The sequence below is a fragment of the Drosophila miranda genome, chromosome XL, assembly GCF_003369915.1.
Source record: "Drosophila miranda strain MSH22 chromosome XL, D.miranda_PacBio2.1, whole genome shotgun sequence".
Classification (NCBI taxonomy): Eukaryota; Metazoa; Arthropoda; class Insecta; order Diptera; family Drosophilidae; genus Drosophila; species Drosophila miranda.
The window spans coordinates 505018-528547 of NC_046673.1; the positions used below are offsets into that span (position 1 = coordinate 505018).

Below are 23530 nucleotides of genomic sequence, written 5' to 3' on the forward strand. Positions count from 1 at the left end.
AATGTTTGATTAAAATTGAAATGTAACGTATTTTATTTGTGTCAAAATCGGTAGTGCTTAGTGATCTGTGCGTGAACAGTGAGCAACTGAGTAATCAAAGTGAGCAAGTGAGCAACTGAGCAATTTAAGTGAGCAAGTGAGCAATCTGAGTGAGTTGACTCACTTACTAAAAAAGAACAAGTGAACATTTTCACCAAAATAAGCAATGTTTACCCAACACTAATGTAGATGTATCAGTTCATACAAAGAAGAGTTCCTAATGGATTTGCTGCGTACGCTCCTAGGTCTATGGCTCTGGCGTTTGGGCCGCTCATTTTTAGCGCTTTGATTTGTTTAGTTTCTGTTTTCTTTTGTTCTAGCGTATTTAAGGTATTGGAATTCTCACATTCTAAGTGTATGTATATTCCATTATCACTTTCTTGGCTCACATACCCTTTACTTTAGGATACCTTTACTTTAGGCTTGTGAAAGGAAATCTATTATTTTTTTGTGCATTAACTTTGGTATGCTAACGATTGAGATTAGTGGAATGAGACCATAAGCTATGATCTAGACTCGAAATTAAGGACCTTCACGGCTGGACGTTGTCCAACACACTTGATTCTCCAAAGCACGAATGTCATAAGGCTATTATATGTATTGTACCATATTGGAATTTGCTAACTGAATAGCTGCATAAACAGAGAGAGTGGAAAAAGCCAGCAGTGAAAGCTGGAGATAAATATGCGTCCAGTTGGTTTTCCCGTTGAGCAGGGAACAGTGGTGTTGCAGGTCACAGCACCCTCTCTAGGTCACACACCTTGCAAATGTAACTTGGGGATGCGCCTTTTCGTCGTCAGGTGTCTCTGTTCATAATTACATCTACATATACATAGGTAGTTGCAATGTAGCAATAAGTAGGGGAATTTAGTTGCCATATTTGTTAAACTCTTTTTTTAAAGCCTTATTTCATAAACAATCCAATATTAAAGTGTAGATGAAATCAACCAATTTGTTGAAAATTGATTTATTTATCGGATAAATTTATATGTTTAGTGTAGAGGCTCCCAGCAAGCTAGTAATTCTAGACAGAATATCAAAATCGAGAAATATTCTCATCATGAACAAAAAGAAACAGTTAACCCATTTTGAATCAGTGGAAATTTTAAATGTACTCACAAAACTGATTTAACTTGAAGAATTTTTGCGCAGTTCAGGTGAAAGAAAGTTCAGGCGCAGTAGTTTAAGAAGGATCTAAAATGAGAATTTACAAACAGGTATGTTTATTGTGGCTTAACTCAAGTTGTTCACCTGTTTAAATAGATGTTTTTTCATGGTGGGTTAAGGTGAACTTAATCAGTTCGTTCACTGCAGTGAATAGTTCTTTTTTGTTAGTTCATTAATGAGCGAGCCAGCACTATTTGTCAAATCTGCAAAAATATATTCACATAATATATATATGTGTAAATGTATGTATATTATGTATATGTAAATGTAAATGTACATATATATAAAATATTAAATGTGAAAGTGAATTATTGCGTGTGCCGAGAAAAAAAAACAAAACCGTTGTACAAAGATTAAGTGCAAATAGTTCAACAAAAAATGAAACGTGAGTTTAAAAAATCCAAAGCCGAGTTTTACACACACTAGAGCAGTCGCACAGAACACGCTGCACATATGCAAATGTGTTGTCTGTATTTCTGCTTTTCCACCGAAGCGGCGTCGTTGTAGTCTGAATGTGTGTGTGTGCAAAAGTGTGAAATATAGTTGTTTTTTTTTTTTAGTTTTGTGACAAATCCTTAACATAGTTGCCCCTCTCTACTTATCAAAAAGGAAACCTTTGTGAATAGTGTGCGTGCATGCATTTGTGTGATTGTGTGTGGTAGGGCAGCAGCAGCAGCAGCGACGCTGGCGCCATTATGCTGCACCTCAGCTGCAACGCCCACTGACTTTCTTAAGCAGGAAGAGTAAGAAGTCCATGTGTGGTAGCTACTCTCTCTGTCTTAATGTTTCTGCTGTCTTCATAGTTTAAATGTGAAAAGTTCAATAGAAATCATTGCGTCTGCGCCTCCATTATCGCACCCTGGAGCAAAATCACTTTTGGCCTTGGCTACAAGTAAGAAAGAAACAAAAACAATGAAGATGAGCAGAAAAAAGGAACAGCAACATCAAATTCGAATGAACTCAAAAGGGCAACAACAAACGGGACCACACACTAATACAAGTGCAGGATAGAGCAGGGCACCAAACCGGTTCGAAGACACTTCTTAAAAAAACATCAATATTTTTGTGGTTTCAGTACCAAAAAACTGGCATAATTTGCATCCTAGTGAGGAGGAGGGGAAAGAATGGGGTAAAATGTTGTGGCTGCCCACACGCAAGGATACACTCAATGGACTAAGATTTGTGACGTTCCACCGCCCACACACTCATACTATACTATCCTTAACTCTTTCATACATATATCAACATGCATACATACATGCATGTACAAATGTAATTTTGCAGGCAGCCAAGGTGACAACGCACAACTGGTGCTTGTTACATAAAAACCAGCCTCGCCCACTTCGTCATAATTAACATAATAATCAACGTGGTCATCGACATCATCATCTTTGAGTAAGTGCCAGAAGCAGCAGTAGCAGCATCAGCATCGCAAGCATCAGCCGCCAAAAACACGAAGTGAAGCATCTATAACAAAAGAAGCCCAACTAAGGGGCAGGGGGAGTGGAAAAGTCAGCGTCATGAGCGTCTTCGATGATTTCCAACGTTTGTGGATGCAACGATTCCCACAGAGCACACTCTCGGATGCCTGGGAACAGGATGTACGCGCCTCCCTTGAGCGGCATCGTCTCAAGATCGCCGAACTGAGCAAGGAGCTCGAACAGGAGACGCTTTATGTGGAGTATCTGGAACGGTTGCTCTCCGATGTAGAAAAGTATCGCGCCTCAGGCGGAGATCCAACGGCGCTATTCGAGGCGGCCAGCGGGAGTGAGAGTAGTAGTAATGGCGCAACCACATCTGCAGCTGCCGTGGAAAAAGAGTTCGTAAGTATATTCATATGTATTTTTGTACCAACTATATTCAAACGTGCATATATGTACATACATACATATATAGGAACTCCTTTTTAACTGGTCGAAGAGTAAGGCGAGACTGATAGCAGGCCCTCAGAAGTAACGCGTAGGTTGCTGCCAGCTGCGTTGTCCATTTCTTTTGCAAATGTCATTGCCTGCTTATCACTATGATAGGAAGAGGAAGAGAAAGAAGCAGCGCAATCAATTTAGCTTGTATATATATACATCTATATATGTACATATGTAGGGCCCCTTGTCATGGTGTCGATGGGCAGAATCAAGACAGAATGAAACATCTATCGTACCCGGCAGCTATCGAAATTGAGCGGAACTAGTAAAAATTAACGAGTGGAAGAACATTTGTTTGAAAAATTGAAAGGATTGAACAATTCAGATCGATCGTTACTGTAATGACTACATGTGGAATAATAATTCGATTTTGATCTAGTGGGGTTCAAATATTTGAATCGAAAACTACGATTAGTTTAAATAACCTATTCCTATCTTCCTTAAGCAATCCGTTCTAGAGTGGAAACATACATAACTTCATACTTCATATATTCTACTGCCAAATTCCCATTTTTAGAACTAGTTCAGATCTTAAGTGAACTTCTAGAACTTCTTCTGCCTTTACCTTATGTAGTTCGAGGGCTCTGTCTCTGTCTGTGGCGTCCCCTTTCAATACGTCTATCTCTGTATGTGCATACAAATCCCCATGGGTACTACCACTTCGATATCTGCCATTTTTGTCCGTTATCTTCGCATACCAATTCCCTCTCACTGGGCATATTTGTCCGTGCACGCGTGTATGTGTGTTTTTTTTTTGCGTGTCGCTTGCCGACTACGGACTCTGTTCCATCGCTGTCGCAGCTGCTGGTGGCGATGGTGCTGTCATTGTCGTCGTCGAAAGCAGTTTTGGTGAATAGCAGCAACGGGCACGAGCCAAACGGAATTCTGGTCCGTTCTTAACGTGTCATTACATTGCGCATCCGAAGTGAATCTTTCTGAGAAGAACAGAGGCCAATTTCCAAAACTGCGGCTAAAAGTGGGAACAAAAGCGGAAAAAACACCTGTGCTATCCGCGAAAAACACCAACGGCCCAACAATTACGTAAATTAATAATTAATTTTTTGCGTCAGCCTCGGCAGCCGTTGAGCTCCCGCCTTCGGTTTCTGGTACCGTTCCAGTAACGTGTTCGGTTGACTCAAATTTCGTGGTCAACGTCGTCGTGGTCGTAGTCATAGTCATCCGCCTTAGTCATAGTCGTCGCTCTCCTTAGTTGTTGTTCTTGCGTGCGTTGCTTTTTGACGGTTCTGCAGGGCGGAGTGTGTCTCGAGGCTATCAATCGGTGCAGTGCAGTGTAGTGCTTCTCCTAGTTCTCGCTCCAACATTCGGCTTATTGTTCATCTTGCACTTCTGAAACAATAAAAGAGAGAGAGAGAAGGAGAAAGTAAAAAAAAAAAACCACAGTGCGTCCACACAGTGGCGCTGAAGGAACATGGCTTCCTTTAAGGAGAAATTCAAATTATGGTCCAGAGGGGTGCGTAATCACTGAAAAAACTACAAATAAAAAACGGTTTTTCTTTGTATTATCACAAGTTGAAATCAATAAACTTATCGCAAATATACCATAAAACAACCTCACCACACACACCACACAACTCTGGCCGTCCATGAGTCGACGTGTGCGTGTACGTGTACTTATTCCCAAGAATAAGTAGGCAATATCAGAAAGCGGCTAAAAATGCGTTTAGGCAAACGGCACTTGAAAAACATCCACACATGTACATGTGTATATGTACATATAGATAGCGGGAGCGAAAAGCAGTTCGAAAAGGCGTGAATCTGATGGTGTGCGTCGTTCTTAGCTCAAGCATACAAAATCTGTCGCTTCTTCTCTCGATAAGTTAAAACTATCAATACGCGGGGGTGAGAGAGCCAAGAGCAGTTGACTCAACAACTCAAGCGAATAACAACACCTGTTCCTCAGAGAGAGAGAGAGAAAGATCGAGTCAGCTGATTGTAATCAGCTGCAAGAGACACTGGGGAGGCTAGAGCTCAACTACTCCATGAAAGTCCCGTTTTGTTTGTTATGGAACTAATGCATTGAACTAAATCAAAGTCACGCTAATGTCAATTTAATATTGGGATAACTTCGTGCATTATCGAACCAAACCACTTCTGTAGAAGCTGGTACATTCAACTGGAGAGCCCAAAGAGTAGCCTTCGACCTTCCTTGAGGGACTTAGAAGATTTGTGCACGCTTTCTTCATCGCTTCGCTTTGTTGTCATATTCAATCCATCCATTCATCTATCACTCTGATAGACCACGCCACAACCACTCCCACACCCACTCCCACACCCACTCCCTTCTGCCTTGCCTTGGCAATTTTCCACGTTGGTAATAAACGCGTTTGTCTGTCTATCTGCTAGTCTTTTTGTGTCTGCTCTCTTTATTCATTTCTATTTACAGTGGCTTGTGTGTCCATTTACTTTACTTTTCTCTCTTTTTCTTTGTGCTAGTTTTTGTAGTTTTCACTTTTTTCAAAGCCAGCAAATTTTGGAATTATATATAAATAATGCGTTACGTGCCGGTAATCTACAAAAAGAAATTTTGTGTCAAAGTAGTTGTGTCTGCGGGAGCTAGAGGGAAGTGTGTGCTGAAGTGTATTGCCGTAAATGGTTTGGCTGGTGTTTCCTTTTAGATTAGACACCTTCCTGAAATAGGGGAATTGGAATTCGGAGTTTGGGTCAAGTATACCACTTTCCCCTTGTGCCTCTGTTGGAAATCAAAATGCTGTATTCAATTAATTTTTAATTAAGCTAGGTACATATATACATATGTACATATGCATGTACTTTCGAGAAAACTCTCTCAATTTTTATCAACGACATATCTCTCAGCATTCAAGCTTCTGAGCATCTGCTTTATGCTGATGCTTTATGCTTAAAATCTTCCGATCGATCAAAACCTTAGGAGACAGTATCCTTCTTCAGCGCGACCTGGATAGAGTTGCTCGTTGGTGCAGACTTAATTCGCTCCCTCTCAACGTTAGCAAATGCTGCTTTGTTTCCTTTAGCAAGTGTATCTTCAATGTTCTGGCCTCATACTCTATAGATGGCAATCCTCTCTTAAAGCAGACGGAGATACATGACCTAGGGGTCTTATTCGACTCAAGATTTCATTTTGCTAATTATCTGAATCTTATATTGCCAAAAGCCTATGCTATGTTTGGCTATTTTAAGCGCAATTCATCCCAGTTCAGGGACCCATATACGAGGCTAAGTCTCGTCCTCGTGCATCTCTCTTCTCTCGAGGATCGAAGTACCATTGCGGCTCAGATGTTTATTTATGACATTCTAGTGGACGATCCTGACCTGCTTAGTAGTATTAGCTTTAGAGCGCCTGCCAGGAGCCTAAGGACCCATGCACCCTTTGCATTTGATCTCCACCGGACCAATTATGGCTTTAATGAGCCCATTTTTAGGGCATTTAAATAAATAAAATAAAAAAACGAGGAGGAACGTTGTGAGGTGCTGCTGCGACCGCAACCCTACATTTCTACCCGATACATAGTCAGTATGGCTCTCCCCCGGCGCGTACATTGAGCGACAAAAAGTGTGTGCGAGAGAGACAGAAAATCAGTCTGAACGCGTCGTCGGGCGTTGCGTAGCGACCGAAAATTGATTTTTTTCCTTTTGGCTATAATAATGATCCGATCTGATCCAGATTCAGCAACCGGATAGATATGGTCATTCTCTATGATTGTGCGTTTTTAATTTTCTCTTTTCGATCAAAATTGTGGATACCACAGATTTTTCGTTATTTGTGGGTTGGAAGAATGTGGGGCGAAATTTCGAAATACACTTGTGCATGTTCGATATTACAGCAGTGTGGATGCTAAATTTGGTTGCTCTAGCACTTATAGTCTCTGAGATCTAGGCGCTCACTTTTAGCGATAGGCAAAGCTGACCATGAAACGTGTGTGTTAGAGAGAGACAGAGCGAGATGGAATACAATTGTTATCTTCATTTTGGCTATAATAATGATACGATCTGGTTCAGATTCTGCAGTCTAGAAGATATTGCCATTTTTTACGATTCTGTGTTTTTGGTTTTTTCGTATCTTTGAAATTGTGGATGCCACAGATTTTCGTTCTTTTTGAGGGCGGAAGGGGGCGCGGCGATGTTTTGAAATACACTTGTAACAGTGACATATCACAGAAGTCTGAGTATAAAATATCGTTGCTCTAGCTCTTGTAGTCTTTGAGCACAAGGCACTGATAGGGACGGACAGACAGACAGGGCTCAATCGACTCGGCTATTGATGCTGATCAAGAATATATATACTTTATGGGGTCGGAAACGCTTCCTTCTGGACGTTACACACATTTCACCACAAATCTAATACACCCCTATACTCATTTTGAGTAAAAATATTAAAAGCTATTTCGGAACCTTATTTTTATAAAAAGTTGAAATTTTGCACAAATACATTTTGGATTGTTAATGATCGATTAACGTACAAAAAAAAAACCACAAATATTTACTTCACCCTAATGTACATACATATATAATAGATCCCCTTAATCTTATGTACACTCACACTTTTCCCCTCTTCTTTTACAGAAATCTAGCTTAAATCTGCGCGAGTCATCGTCGTTGGCGGTGGCTGGGAGCAAAGACAAGGATCGGCTCTCGCTCAACACAGATAACAAATACACTCACACATCGAATGCCGCTGGCAGCAGCTGTAGGGCAGGTGGAAATGCGGGTGGGGGAATAGTAGGAAATGGGAGTGGAAAGGGGTCAGGAAGCAGTGGGTTGAACTCGGCCCCGTCCGCGGGCGGAAAACACGGTGTGGAGCACAACTTCGAGCGGGAGGATAGAGACAAAGACAGCGGTAACGAGAAGGATGCCAATGGAGCCCTGCAGCAATGCATCACGGAGCTGGCGGCGTCAATCAAACCACAGCCACTGGAGGGCGTTGAGGCGGAGCGGGAGTCATCCGCGAGGCTGCCGTTACGCAAGTCCACATCGCAGTACATAACTGTCATTCAGGTCAAGGAGGCCAAAGACAAAGAGGGCGATGAGGCAACCATGTCTTCAGCCAACGACCAGCAGCAGCAACAGCAGCCGACACCACCATCTACATTTTCCCGCTATGCGGGAGGAGGAGCTGGACTGGGCGCAGAGCCCTCGGCTCCGCCCCTGTCGCCATCATCGACTTCGTATGCGGGTCATGTGGAAGCCAAGAAGAAAATGCCACCCAGGTGAGTGTGCGAGGTGCCTTCAATGGACTACTGACCAATATCGTCTTCTTTGATCCTTTCCCGGCAGACCTCCTCCAAAGAATATTCGACGCGTAGAGCCGCCCATCATTCCCAGCCAGCAGTATCACCAGCTGTCGTCGTCGCCGAAGCAGGAGACGCCGGCATATGTGGGTAGCACCATCGCCCCGCCCAGCAGCTCTGGCGGCAGTCTCTCCTCGGACAGTCCGGGCAACTCACTGGAGCGCAACATCAAACCCTCGGACATCCTCAGGAAGAAGTCGTCGGAGAACCTGGACGCCAAGTACGTGACCAACAGGAAGACCACGCCGGAGCTGGGGAAGTTCGTCACCAACCCGGAGCTGATGGAGGAGCTGGGCCGTAAAATGGTTGGCAAGATGGACAGCCTGGAGCATGCCAAGCGTAGTGAGGCATCTTTTGGCTCCGTCAGCGGTGGATGTAGCAGCCTTGGGCGTACCTCGTCCACGCCAGGAAGAACTCTAAATCCGGGACGCACTGGAGCGGGAACAGTAGGCGCGTCGCCGACACGCAGCCTAAACCAAATGGCGAAACTGGCGGTGGCCGACAGCAGCTCCACGAGCAGCCTCGAGAAGAAGTCGCGCAGCTCCCTGCAGGCCAGCGACGGAGGAGGAGCGAATCAATGCAGTGTTGGCTCTAAGGAATCACTAACATCACAAGGCATATCGGAAGTTGTAAGTGTCTGTCAGATTGACCAGACCGACCATATCAAATCTTTATTTACACGATGTGAAATCTCTCCACAGATCAAGAGCTATGAGAGCGTGTCCTCGCTGAGCTCGGAGAGTGCCAAGGCGCCGGCGCCGGGGGCCCATCAGTCGCCGGCGGACCACGAACCATACTATGACAGCGTTCCACTAGATAATGGCGACGGAGAGTACGTTTTCATCAAGCCCGGTCGCACCGGGTCCTCGTCGAGTCGTGACGACCTGTCTACGCCTGGCAGCAGCACCTTGCCCATGGCCCAGGTCTTGAGCAGTCAGACGAGTGTGGTGGATCCCGAATCTCCTGGTCGTACCTCCAACTATGTGAACATCGATTACTTTCTTCAGTGAGTGCCTGCTTTAAAGTTTCCTTCTGCGGTTTGAGGCCCGAAGATATTGACTCATATTCTCCTTCTTTGTGCAGACAGAGCAATGAAACCCGCTCCAGTTCACTGGACAGCGATGGCGAGTACGAGGGGCCGCCCATACTACGCACCATTTCACACGACGAGCAGCCCACATCACAAACCACGCCAGGTGCACTGCGCAAGGTTTGTTGTTCACGGATGAATTCACTCTTTTTCCCATCCCCAATCCCTGGCTGCACCATTAGCCCAAGCCCCAGCCCCATTCCAATCCGAACCAATGCAACACGTTGCGCTCCAAGCGGAGAAGCCCCAAACGAAACGATGGTTGATGTAACCTGATGACTAAAAACTTTCTATACTTCTTCATCGTTAATAAAGTAGAAAATTCATGTCGCTGGGATGTTCTCTTAGTTAGTCCGATATTTTTCCATATTTGCGTTTACTCTATCGAGTCTAACGAATATAATTTTCTGTGTGGAATTTATATACGATTACACATTTGTCGCTATTGGACATCGAATCGAGCCTAAGTATCCTCAAACCAAACTTCTATAATATTCCTTAACTCAACCATAGTTTTTGGCTTCCGCTTTCTTATTTTGGCAGTCATAAGGGCCTGTCGGGGCTGTTAGATGGCCAATCTAGGCACTTAATGTATAATTCCGGCTTCAAAAAGTTTATGTGTGGTTGAAAAATAGTCAAAGAATCACTTAAAGAGCACGCTCGATGACAAAGTGCAGAATCGTCCTCAAAATGAGTTAGATTTGTGGTGAAAATGGATTTGTATAACGTCCAGAAGGAAGCGTTTCCGACCCCATTAAGTATATAATTCTTGATCACCATCGTCTGTCCGTCCCTATGAGAGCCTAGTGCTCAAAGACTATAAGAGCTAGAGCAATGCAATTTTGTATCCAGACTTCTGTGATATGTCACTGTTACAAGTGTATTTCAAAACATCGCCGCGCCCCTTCCGCCCTCAAAAAGAACGAAAATCTGTGGCATCCACAATTTCAAAGATACGAAAAAACCAAAAACACAGAATCGTAAAAAATGGCAATATCTTCTAGACTGCAGAATCTGAACCAGATCGTATCATTATTATAGCCAAAATGAAGATAACAATTGTATTCCATCTCGCTCTGTCTCTCTCTAACACACACGTTTCATGGTCAGCTTTGCCTATCGCTAAAAGTGAGCGCCTAGATCTCAGAGACTATAAGTGCTAGAGCAACCAAATTTAGCATCCACACTGCTGTAATATCGAACATGCACAAGTGTATTTCGAAATTTCGCCACACATTCTTCCAACCAACAAATAACGAAAAATCTGTGGTATCCACAATTTTGATCGAAAAGAGAAAATTAAAAACGCACAATTATAGAGAATGACCATATCTATCCGGTTGCTGAATCTGGATCAGATCGGATAATTATTATAGCCAAACGGAACAAATAAATTTGCAGTGGCTACGCATCGCCCTACGACACTTTCAGATTGAATTTCTGTCACTCCCGCACACACTTGTTGTCGCTCAATGTACGCGTCTTCTACCGGAGGAGAGCCATAACTATGTATTGCAGCAGCAACTCACAACGTTCCCCCTCTTTTAATACTGGACACAACTCCACTGCGAATAATATTTTCATACTTTTTTGCATTCACCATACTCTTAATCATAATTACCTAGTCAATTTTAATTTTAGCGAATGCTTTACGCTGACAATGCAGAAATATTCGGAAATTCTCTAACTTTTAAACCGACCCCCAGGTTATTAGTTTACAAGAAACAAATTAACTTATTGGGACAAATTTAGTTTTGGTTGTTAAAAATTGTTTTTCTATTTTAATATTATTTTTGGGTTCCGTTGGGTCAAAATTACCGAAAGAGCGTTACAAAAGTGTGATTTTAAAAATAATTTTTTTCTAAGTTTGTATGTACAGCTGCGCCGAAAAATAGCACCAGGGGACTAATGTGTCTATATTGACGGATTTTGCTTAAGCAATGGTTCTAATGAACGTTGTTAAGACTAAAATGTAAACTTTAAGGTATAATTTATCGTATCCCAGAGCACTGGTACGATTTGAAAACTCCCAATGAAAATATTTGAAAAGATTTTATATCACAAATTTGGGCACCAACAAAAATAGCACCAATTTGCAAAGAAATCAAAAAACTATAAAATACAAAGAAACTTTCCGCATGATTTGGTAAAATATGCTACTTTAGTTGTATTCAAAGGTTGGCATTTTGTTTTAAAACCTTTGGCAGCAACAACAGCAGCTCAACATATTGGCATTAAAGCTCACATAATTTTCGCATCTTTCCATTGGGATATTGATCCACGAACCATGCAGATACCCCAAAGATATTTATTATTCTTTGGTTCCGCATTAGAAACATATTTTTTAACTTAACCCAAAATATTATCAATGGGGTTCATGTCTGGAGACTGAACAGGCCAATCCATTGCACTAAGTGAATTGTGCTCGAACCACTTTCGAGATTTCTTTCTGGTTCGTTTTGGGTCATTTTTCTGCTGGAAGACACAAAACAATTCTATTTCGTATTCTGCATAAAGCAGAATCACTGTTTCTTTGATATTGATATAGACATGTTGATCCATCATGGGTTTGTGCCATGTATTGGATCACCTGCCTAGTACCAAAATCATGCCCATACGATTTTGCTTGCCTTTCTATGTCTAATGAATTTACATGTGAGTCAGGGGGTTTATTCTGCATTCGGTAGTCGTTTCACCCGATAACAAGACCCTTTTACACCAAAAAATAAATTTTGGATTTAGTCGGACCACAGGATGTTTCTCCATTTTTCTTTGGCCCAACTTTAGTGCTATTTGCATACCAAACTTTTTTGCCCTATGCCTTCCCATGAAAAGTGTAAATTTCCTCGGACTACGAGTACTCATTTTACGTTCTTGTAAACATCCTTGCTTTAGCTCTGTGGCCGACTTAAATGGGTCCTCCTTGCTCTCGAACGAACCAGTAGTTTTACCAGAAATGGGGATATCGCGGCCTTTCTTCCACGTGTTTCTTGTAGGAAACATATTTCAAAGCATTGCTAATCATTTCTTTTGAAGAACCGACAATTTGCCCCACCTTAGGATAGGTCCTGTTTTCTGAAATGAAAGATTTGATCCTTTGGCTTTTTTCTTCACTTTAGTGCTTTCCAAGACCCATAACTACTTAAATTTTGTAACTTTCTTGTCACAATCACCTAAAGCCACCGATTTTGAATTCGCTCCCCTTTCGCAAAATTGCCTAAAGTTATAAGAACCGTTAGAATTGAGAGAGTAAGCACACTTCTCTCAGAGAGGAGACATATAAAGCTACATTATATTACAGTAAAGTCCAGCAACTTTTTGGACAGTGGTCTTGTTTTGAAGGAATAAAGACGGTCGTCCCTACTGGTGCTATTTTTTTCAACGCCACTGTATATGCCTATGATACAAAAACAAATTGGTATAAACATTTGTTTGAGATCGAGTAAGCGACAAAAAAAATAAAAATTCAACAAATCGGATAACATTTGGGGACTTCTCATGCTGGAGAATTCAGAAATGCATAAAATTTCAGAGTTCGGATATTTCTTTTGTTGCTGGGAGTACACATGTACATATTTGTCATTTTCCTTAGCTGAAATAACCAATGGTATTTCTTTAAAATTAGTTCGCTTTAATTCAAATTTCCTTAACGACAAAATGTATATTCTGTTTTTGTTCAAACAGGGTCAACAGGAATAATTTAAGTACAAAACAATCATAGTTGAAAATGGTCCAGTACTGGAATAATAAATACTAATTCTTCTTCGATAATGATCATAAAGTCTGCTGGTATTTTTTCATTTAACACAGACTGTTCATTTAAAGACAATATACATAAATAGTAAGATGAGTAACGCTTATGCTTTTACATAGTCATATGCAGTTAGGTTTTTGGGATCGTGAAATCCGCGACGTCTCGCTCGCACGAAGTAGAGGGAACGTACGGATTAAAAAATAGAATGAGCTTGCAGCCGATTTTCGAATCGAAAAAATTTCTTAACATTTCGAAAATCCTTTTGCGATTCACTGGTTAAATAAAATAAAATTATACTCTCGAAATTCATATTTAATTTAATATTTAAGATCTTAAAAATTGTTGGCAAATCGATTGCTGTGCACACATAGTGTCATAATCTCTAATGAATTCTAAAGTAATAAATGCGACAGCGCAGTCAGACCTAAAATGAATGTTAGTCATGTGCACACATACAGTAAAAATCTTAATCTCTTTTTATACCCGATTCTCAAAATGAGTATTGGGGTATATTAGATTTGTGGTAAAAGTGGATGTGTGTAACGTCCAGAAGGAATCGTTTCCGACCCCATAAAGTATATATATTCTTGATCAGCATCAATAGCCGAGTCGATTGAGCCCTGTCTGTCTGTCCGTCCCCTTCAGCGCCTAGTGCTCAAAGACTATAAGAGCTAGAGCAACGATGTTTTGGATCCAGACTTCTGTGATATGTCACTGCTACAAAAATATTTCAAAACTTCGCCCCGCCCACTTCCGCCCCCACAAAGGACGAACATCTGTGGCATCCAATTTTTTAAAGATACGATAAAACCAAAAACGCAGAATCGTAGAGAATGACTATATCTTTTAGACTGCAGAATCTGAATTGGATCGTATTATTATTATAGCCAGCATCAAGAAAACAATTTCATTTTTTCTCGCCCTGTCTCTCTCTAACACACACGTAGCATAGCCGGCTTTGCTTAGAATAAAACATTAGCGCCTAGATCTCAGAGACTATAAAAGCTAGAGCAACCAAATTTGGTATCCATACTCCTAAGATATCGAACCGAGACGAGTTTGTTTCAAAATTTCGCCACACCCCCTTCCACCCCCGCAAAGGACGAAAATCTGGGGATATTCACAAATCTCAAAGACTATTAACGCTAGAGTAACCAAATTTGGTACACACACTCCTTTAAGATGTCACTATAAAACGTATATCTCAAAATTTCGCCCCACCCCCTTCCGCCCCCACAAAGGACGAAAATCTGTTGCATCCACAATATTGAGGATATGAGAAAACTAAAAACGCAGAATCATAGATAATGACCATATCTATCCGGTTGCTGAATCTGGATCAGATCATTTTTATAGACAAAAGGAACAAATCAATTTGCACTGGCTACGCAGCTCCCGACGTCACGCTCAGACTGATTTTCTGTCTATATCGCACGCACTCTTTGTCGTGTCGTTTAATATTAGCGGCGTCTGCAGGAGGAGAGCCATACTGACTAAGTATCGGGTATAAATGTAGAGTTGCGGTGTCCGCAGCAACTCACAACGTTCCCCCTCGTTCTTTCTGGCTTTTAAACAAAATTTCCAGAGAGCCTGGAGTCAACTGTGGAGTCAGGCAGTACAGCAAATTTGTTAGGCGATGAGTAATCTTACTACATATTGTATTGTCTTTCTCTTATCCCTTTGGTTGTACGACATAAAAGTGGGTTCAAACAATCGTCAAAAAGTATAAGGACAATGACATTTTAAGTATATCTAATTTTAAATACACGTCATACATACATTCTGCCCATTACATGTATAACCTGTATTTGTATATTTAACTATAAAATTTGTGAACTAATAATGTACTAACCAAGAGTTTTTGTTTTTTTTATCTTCACTCTCTTTTGTTCTCTTTTCCCAACAGAACTTAGTTTCAGCGATACTCGTGAGTACTGGATCCAGTTTTAATCTTAACTTGAACCCTTTTCTGTATGATCAGTGCAGTGATTCGACAGTTTTCATTATCGAACATCTATCTACTGCATCATCTTTTCCCGTACATGTAATATTTGTATTCTTATGTGTATATATATGTATCTGTATATGATGTACATGTACAGCTTTAGCTTCTCAATGAGTTTGCTCAACCACCCCCAATCCCCAGCCTAGCACTGCGTGTCATTACCGTGTGTTATATCGGTCGAACCCTGTCCTCGTTTCTGTTTCAGTTTATATTCTTGTTAATCACACTCGAACGAATCGTTATAGTCGTCAAAATTGTATGTTCATCATTATTGTATAAACTATATGCACCCTCTTTTACCCCCATTATCGTGCTAGTCTCGTTGTAATCACTGTCCCATCTGTCCCACTGTCATCTCTGTCCATTTCGCAGCTTTTTTACTCCTCACTATTATTTAGTTGATTCCCCTATGGTTTGGTTTGTCCGTTTGCTTGTTTCATGTTTAGCATGTATGTTAAAACACCTGCAATGAGACGAAGATTCGTATTGTCCATGTGATGTGAACATGTGTATATACACTCCCCGACACTTGAATGTACACTTTAGGCACCAATATTTCCGGCACAAGCCAAAGAAAACGGTGAATTTAAATTTTCCTCAAATCTCTATTCAATTTAGCATAAATTAAAAAAAAAACGAGGGGGAACGTTGTGAGTTGCTGCGGACACCGCAACTGTACGGTTATACCCGATACTAAGTCAGTGTGGCTCTCCTCCGGCAGACGCCGCTAATATTAAACGACACGACAAAGAGTGCGTGCGAGAGAGACAGAAAATCAGTCTGAGCGTGACGTCGGGCGCTGCGCGGCCACTGCAAATTGATTTCTTGCTTTTGGCTACAAAAACGATCCGATCTGATCCAGATTCAGCAATCTGATAGATATGGTCGTTATTTATGATTCTGCGTTTTTAGTTTTCTCGAATGTGCAATATTGTGGATGCAACAGATTTTCGTCCTTTGTGTGGGCGGAAGGGGGTGGGGCGAAATTTTGAGATACACGTTTTATAGTAAGATCTAACAGGAGTGCGGATACCAAATTTGGTTACTCTAGCCTTAATAGTCTCTGAGATTTTTGAATATCCCCAGATTTTCGTCCTTTGCGGGGGCGGAAGGGGGTGTGGCGAAATTTTGAAACAAACTCGTCTCGGTCCGATATATTAGGAGTGTAGATACCAAATTTGGTTGCTCTAGATTTTGTAGTCTCTGAGATCTAGGCGCTAATGTTTTACTCTAAGCAAAGCCGCCTATGCTACGTGTGTGTTAGAGAGAGACAGGGCGAGAAAAAATGAAATTGTTTTCTTGATGCTGGCTATAATAATAATACGATCCAATTCAGATTCCGCAGTCTTAAAGATATGGTCATTCTCTACAATTCTACGTTTTTGGTTTTCTCATATCTTTAAAATTGTGGATGCCACAGATTTTCGTCCTTTGTGGGGGCGGAAGTGGGCGGGGCGAAGTTTTGAAATATTTTTGTAGCAGTGACATATCACAGAAGTCTGGATCCAAAACATCGTTGCTCTAGCTCATAGTCTTTGAGCACTAGGCGCTGAAGGGGACGGACAGACAGACAGGGCTCAATCGACTCGGCTATTGATGCTGATCAAGCATATTATACTTTATGGGGTCGGAAACGATTCCTTCTGGACGTTACACACATCCACTTTTACCACAAATCTAATATACCCCAATACTCATTTTGAGTATCGGGTATAATAATTGCAAAATTCATCAAAGTTGATTGAGGAAAAAAATTTAATTGACATAACTCAAATTTCCGTTCTTAAAAAATTGAAAAATTTGTATTATAGATGTTGTCGCGACCGACCATCGAACAAATTCTCAAATATTAATTAGAGTGTCCTTATTGCGAGAAAGAAATATGGGTTGTGGCAATTCCTTTTCAAATGACGAAAATTCGACAATAAAAGCCTCGAAGGAAGTAGGTCCATCAATAATGAAAATAAGTGATAAAATTGGTAAAACTAGGTGTGTTCTGCGTGATTTCATAAAGAACAGGTCACATTATGGCAAAAAACATAAAAAACCGAACCAAAATTTCTACTTCCGAGACCTCTATGAGATCTCATCTGCGTGCCGCATCTGAAAAACACTACTAAAACTCGATTTAAAAATCTAAAACTGTACTTTAAGTTAGTGCTAAAATAATAAAACATGTTTTTTCGAAGACTCCACACCATAAGGGACTGTAATTAATAAAAAACCTCAGCCAACGGACGAAAACTTAGAATACTCCCGTACTTTTGCATATTCATATGGCGTGGAGTAGAGACTGTCGCTATGTAGCATTTTCAAAGGAACAAAAATTCAAATTTGAAGTGTCATAAGGGCTTCTTATTTCTATTTATGAGGACTCAAAGAAGTACAGTGAGGAGTAAATAAGAATTAAAATTGGATCGTTTACACAGCAGTGTGAGCGCTATTATTCTGTGGTGAGCAAGATCCTAAAACGGCGTGGACCAGTTGATTTTTCATTAAGTCGAGTTTATCAAGTATGCAACAAAGTTGAGGTGTTTTTTATTAATTACAGCCCCTTATGGTGTGGAGTCTTCACCTAGTTTTACCAATTTTATCACTTATTTTTATTATTGATGGACCTACTTCCTTCGAGGCTTTTATTGTCGAATTTTCGTCCTTTGAAAAGGACTTGGCACAACCCATATTTCTTTCACATAATAAGGACACTCTAATTGATATTTAATGAATTTTTTCGATGTCCGGTCGCGACCCCATCCAAAATAACAAATTTTTCAATGTGAATGTCGTAATCAAGTGTTGCATTTTGAAAGAACGGAAATTTGAGTTATGTCAATTACATTTTTTTCCTCAATCTACTTTGATGAATATTGCTACTATTTTTATACCCGATACTCAAAATGAGTATTGGGGTATATTAGATTTGTGGTAAAAGTGGATGTGTGTAACGTCCAGAAGGAATCGTTTCCGACCCCATAAAGTATATATATGCTTGATCAGCATCAATAGACGAGTCGATTGAGCCATGTCTGTCTGTCCGTCTGTCCGTCTGTCCGTCCGTCCGTCTGTCCGTCCCCTTCAGCGCCTAGTGCTCAAAGACTATAAGAGCTAGAGTAACGATGTTTTGGATCCAGACTTCTGTGATATGTCACTGCTACAAGAATATTTCAAAACTTTGCCCCGCCCACTTCCGCCCCCACAAAGAGCGAAAATCTGTGGCATCCACAATTTCGACGATACGAGAAAACTAAAAACGCAGAATCGTAGAAGATGACTATATGCTCTAGAGTGCCAAATCTGAACTAGATCGTATAATTATTATAGCCAGAATCAAGAAAACAATTTCATTCTTTCTCGCTCTGTCTCTCTCTAACACACCATGAAACCATGGTCGGTTTTGCCAATTGCAAAATATGAGTTCAAGGATCTCAGAACCCATAAAAGCTAGAGCAACCAAATTTGGTATCCACACTCCTGTGATATCGGATCTTGACCGTTTTGTGTCAAAATTTCGCCAGACCCCCTTCCGCCCCCGCAAAGGACGAAAGTCTGAGGCATCCACAAATCTCAGAGACTATTAAGGCTAGAGTAACCAAATTTGGTACACACACTCCTTTAAGATGTCACTATAAAACGTATATCTCAAAATTTCGCCCCACCCCCTTCCGCCCCCACAAAGGACGAAAATCTGTTGCATCCACAATATTGCAGATTCGAGAAAACTAAAAACGCAGAATCATATATATTGACCATATCTATCAAATTGCTGAATCTGGATCAGATCAGATCATTTTTATAGCCAAAAGGAACAAATTAATGTGCACTGGCTACGCAGTGCCCGACGTCACGCTCAGACTGATTTTCTGTCTCTCTCGCACGCACTCTTTGTCGTGTCGTTTAATATTAGCGGCGTCTGCCGGAGGAGAGCCATACTGACTTAGTATCGGGTATAACTGTAGAGTTGCGGTGTCCGCAGCAACTCACAACGTTCCCCCTCGTTTTTTTTTAATTTATGCTAAATTGAATAGAGATTTGAGGAAAATTCAAATTCACCGTTTTCTTTGGCTTGTGCCGGAAATATTGGTGCCTAAAGTGTACATTTTAGTGTGTCGTATTCAAGTGTCGGAGAGTGTATTTATGCACATACATATGTATGAAATCAGTTCAGCTTAGTTTGATCCATCAAGCATGTTTGTTTTTTCAGAAATCTGATTGCTGATTTTGTTTAAGTGTATTGGTTCTTTAGTGAAAGAAAATGGGCTGCGAAATATTGTTAAAGGCGAAATTTTGGCTACTGTACTTGCTGTGACGTAATAATTAATTAATAATATAATAATAATAATTATAATGTTAACATTTGATGCCACTTAAGGAGAGAGACAAAGGGAGGCAATGACTTTCAGCAATCAGATCAGCCGAAAATGTACGCACCTGCCGGCAGATTCTGTCTGAAAAAATCTCTCAGATCAGCTCAGCTTTCAGCTCCGATTTCAGCTCCACTTTCAGCTACAGTATGCGCGAGCCCTTATAGAGGAATGCCGGGAAAATAAGAAGTCTACTCCCTGACCTAATATGTAGCTCTTATAATTTTAAAGAAGGATTATCCGCTTCGTTTGTGCTTCTAGAAACCAATCAAAAGATCTCTCTTTTATGGTACGGCGATGGAAATCGTATCAGCATATCACCTTGGACTGTTGTATTCATAGCCTTGTTTAAGTTCTTCCAGCTTCATTTTTCGACATTCATTAAAAAGTTTATCATTTTCAGTACAAACATTGCCTAGAATCAAGAAACGATCGCTTTTTATATACTTTATCAGAGAGAAGTTCATCCCACCCGACAGGAAAGTGCGATTAGCTCGTTCAAATTTTCGATGAATGATTTTTGACAATTTCGATATGAATTATTAAGGATTATTAATTGTCTAGCCATGGTGCGTTGTTCTTTATTTAGATCAATATATCACAGAGAGGGCATACGAATAATCAGTTTATTTGCAGGAATGGGATATCCTCATTTTTTGCAGAGCCAATTTGTAATTTGTGGTGGAAACGGGTAGAACTGCTAAACATTTCCACCTATTCACCTATAAAACCACAGCGCTCTATCGTGCTCTGTTTTAACTTGTTGAAAATATTTTTCTCGTTTTCGCAGGTGTGTGGGAATGTGCGGGGTGCAAAGATTCGATCCATCTTGAGCTCAATCATACACAGCGAGACGATCTACGTGGAGTGCCTCAACAAGATGATGCAGGTGAGAGAATGAACCGAACTCAGGGGGAAACATTTGGAATTCATAATATATTTCCATTTGCATGCAGTATAAGAAGGCGATCCATGCGACGCTGGGTACATCACAGCCTGTGATTAAAGAGGAGGAGGAAAACACGATTTTTTTCAAGATCGATGAGCTTTACGATGTGCACACCGCCTTCCTTGGCGACTTGAAGACTATTGTGTCCCATGAGGGCGGCGATGTGCTGATTGGGGAGGCCTTCAAGCGGCTAGCGGACATGTTCGAGCTGTACAGCGCTTTCCTGCACAACTACGGCCAGGCCATTGAAACTGTGAAGAAGTGTAGCGCCAGCAACCCGCAATTCAAGAAGATCGTCTCGACGATCGTCGTAAACCTGCAGACGGAGCAGTCGCTTACGCTGGAGGATCTGCTGCACAAGCCGGTAGCCAGGGTGCAGATTAACGCTATGGTCTTCAACGATCTGCTGCGCGAGACGGCAGCCAACCATCCGGACCACCAGCCGCTGCGGCAGGCCCAAAAGATCATACAGATGTTCCTCAACCAGTTCAACGTCTGCCAGCGGCTGCCTACGGAGTCAAACCGCAACCTGAGGCGCATGGTTCGCAACTCCTTCATCGTGGAGTTGGTGGACGGTCATCGCAAGCTGCGGCATCTTTTCCTCTTCAATGACGTGATCGCGTGCGCCAAGTACAAGGCCCTGGGTAGGGATCGCATTGACTACGAGCTCAAGTGGTTCATACCACTCAAGGATATCACCGTATACGAGGAGGCGGACAGCGCGGCGGAACTCAAGGAATCTAGTCCCGCGAACATTTCGCAAGTAAAGCGCAACCTGCGCTCGGTGCGCGACCAGCTCATCCTGGAGGCCAATGGAGTGCGCACCGGCGACAAGTACCGACGCAAGCTGGCCGATCTTGAGTCGCAGCTGGTGCTGGCCACGCCCAATCTGGTTCTGCGCCTGGGGAACAAGGCCAACAATAAGACTGTTACCTTCTTCCTCAGCTCGGACTTTGAGCGGACGCAGTGGATGGACTCGATCACTTCGCTCAAGGTGAGTGGCTGCTGACTGGTGCGCGGCAACTTTTGGCTGAGCAGCAGACTAATCTTTGCTCCCCTCCTCTCCTCCCCTCCGCACCCCAGCAAAAGTGCAATCTGCCCGGAGCCAATACCATCAACTCGCTGGAGGTCACCGCCTTCATTGTTGCAATGCAGAAGGGCATGAAAACTGAAATGGGTTCGTATCTGATGCGCAACACCAACGACGAAAGCCTTCTCGTCGGCGACCTTCACATGACCGTCCAGGGCCTGGGCGGGCTCGAGCAGCCGGCGGATCTTTATATTTGCGTCGAGGTGGATTCGTATGGGCACTACTTCCGCAAGGCCACAACCAAGTTGATCTGCCGCAGCCAGACGCCGCTGTGGAATGAGAGCTTTATGTTGGAGCTGGAGGGCAGCCAGAATGTACGCATCCTGCTGTACGAGGCGAAAGACCGGCCTCTGCTGAGAGCCAAACACATACTGAAGGTGGCTTGACTTCATCGAATTCTTTTCCACTCAACTAATCTGTTTTCTATTCTGCAGTTGAGCCACAACTGGCTCAAGGAGACAACCCAGATACGCACAATCAAGTTAAGCGAGACCCTGGAACTGACCTGCAGCTTCCGTTTCGTGCCCGGTGAGCTGTGCCGTGCCACCACGAAGCCAGGCGCCCTCTTTGGAGCCAAAATGAGTCAAGTATTAAAGTGGGTTTCTGCCTGCTTCCTCCTGGAAGACCATTTGATGTTTTTATCTTTATTCTTCCCCGGTAAGACGCGAGAAACGCGACATTCCGTTCATCATCAGTGCCTGCATACGGGAGGTGGAGCGACGTGGAATGTTGGAGGTGGGCTGTTATCGCGTCAGCGGCTCTGCTTCGGATCTGTCCAAGCTGAAGAAGGCCTTTGAGTCGGGTAAGCAAAGCTCTAATATTCCCGATTGAACCCTGATTGAACCGAGCATTCTTCTCTGCTCCTCTTCTAATAGATGCCTATGAGGCGGAGCAGCTGCTGCGCGAGGTGGACATCCACTCGGTGACAGGCATTCTGAAGACATTCCTGCGCGAACTCCCCGAAGCCTTGTTCACGGATCAGCTTTATCCGCGTTTCTTTGACACATTCAGCACACTGAGCAACAACAACGAGTCTACACGCATCAACGAGTTGCTAAAGGTGTTTGAGGAGCTGCCGCAGGCCAACAAGGCATCGATCTCTCTGATCCTGGATCATCTGATAAGGTAAAGATGCGCTAGGGGCTCCCCTATTATCTGGATCAACTAATCTTGTTCCTCCTGCAGAGTCCACGAAAAGGAGGCCGATAACAAAATGTCCCTGCACAATCTGGCCATGGTCTTTGGGCCCACCCTTATAAGGCCGGGACAAACGCAGGTGAAGCAGAAGGATCCCTTGGCGGCCAGCACTGTGGATGTGATGGCTCAGGCCGGGATACTCTATTGCTTTCTGCAGGCGCGCATTAAGAATTAGAACTAGGCAGGGACCCGACATACAAAGGATTGGAGTGGATGATATATATATAGCTTTTTAGCACGCTTTTTTATATAGCAGTAGCAAGCGTGCATGAAACACTTGTCGAAATCACACGCCAAGCCCTGTCCCCACACCCCAATCCATCCCAGAAACACATGAAAATGCGCTGCTAATTGTATATAACCGGATAAAAGGAATCGGTAGCGGAAGCTGTCAAAGTATTTACGGATTTCAAAAAGAGAAACTTACTAATGAATGAACAAATTTACACAACTGCTCAATGGCGGTGACTGGAGAGGCACACACTCATACACTGCACATATTTAAGTGTCCAACACTTAAGTTGAACCACCTCCTCTTCCACCAGCAACACAGTCACTGTCCCTGCCTTTGACCCACTACCAAGGCTTACTTATGTAGCTTCTTGCTTGTATACTCGTCGTACATATGATATCTATAAAGATATCTATATACATATATACTTATATATATA

General features: G+C 42.3%; 1 protein-coding gene across 6 annotated transcripts; it reads left to right on the plus strand.

Annotated features, from left to right (window-relative positions):
* The first annotated feature begins 1223 nt into the window (after positions 1 to 1223).
* On the plus strand, positions 1224 to 23305 carry LOC108150748 (active breakpoint cluster region-related protein). 6 transcript variants are annotated; one of them, XM_033399904.1, is made up of 14 exons: positions 1470 to 1591; positions 2491 to 3029; positions 7689 to 8332; positions 8400 to 9042; positions 9115 to 9419; positions 9497 to 9623; positions 15164 to 15184; positions 20414 to 20512; positions 20580 to 21566; positions 21656 to 22039; positions 22097 to 22257; positions 22325 to 22464; positions 22538 to 22787; positions 22848 to 23305. In XM_033399904.1, exons 2-14 carry the CDS (start codon positions 2727 to 2729, stop codon positions 23032 to 23034), a joined length of 4251 nt encoding a protein of 1416 aa, XP_033255795.1. In that variant the 5' UTR covers positions 1470 to 1591; positions 2491 to 2726; the 3' UTR covers positions 23035 to 23305. The 6 variants fall into 6 exon arrangements, with proteins under 6 accessions (XP_033255816.1, XP_033255795.1, XP_033255800.1 ...); XM_033399925.1 differs by lacking the exons at positions 1470 to 1591; positions 2491 to 3029 and adding an exon at positions 1224 to 1256; XM_033399909.1 differs by lacking the exon at positions 15164 to 15184.
* The last annotated feature ends 225 nt before the right edge of the window (positions 23306 to 23530 follow it).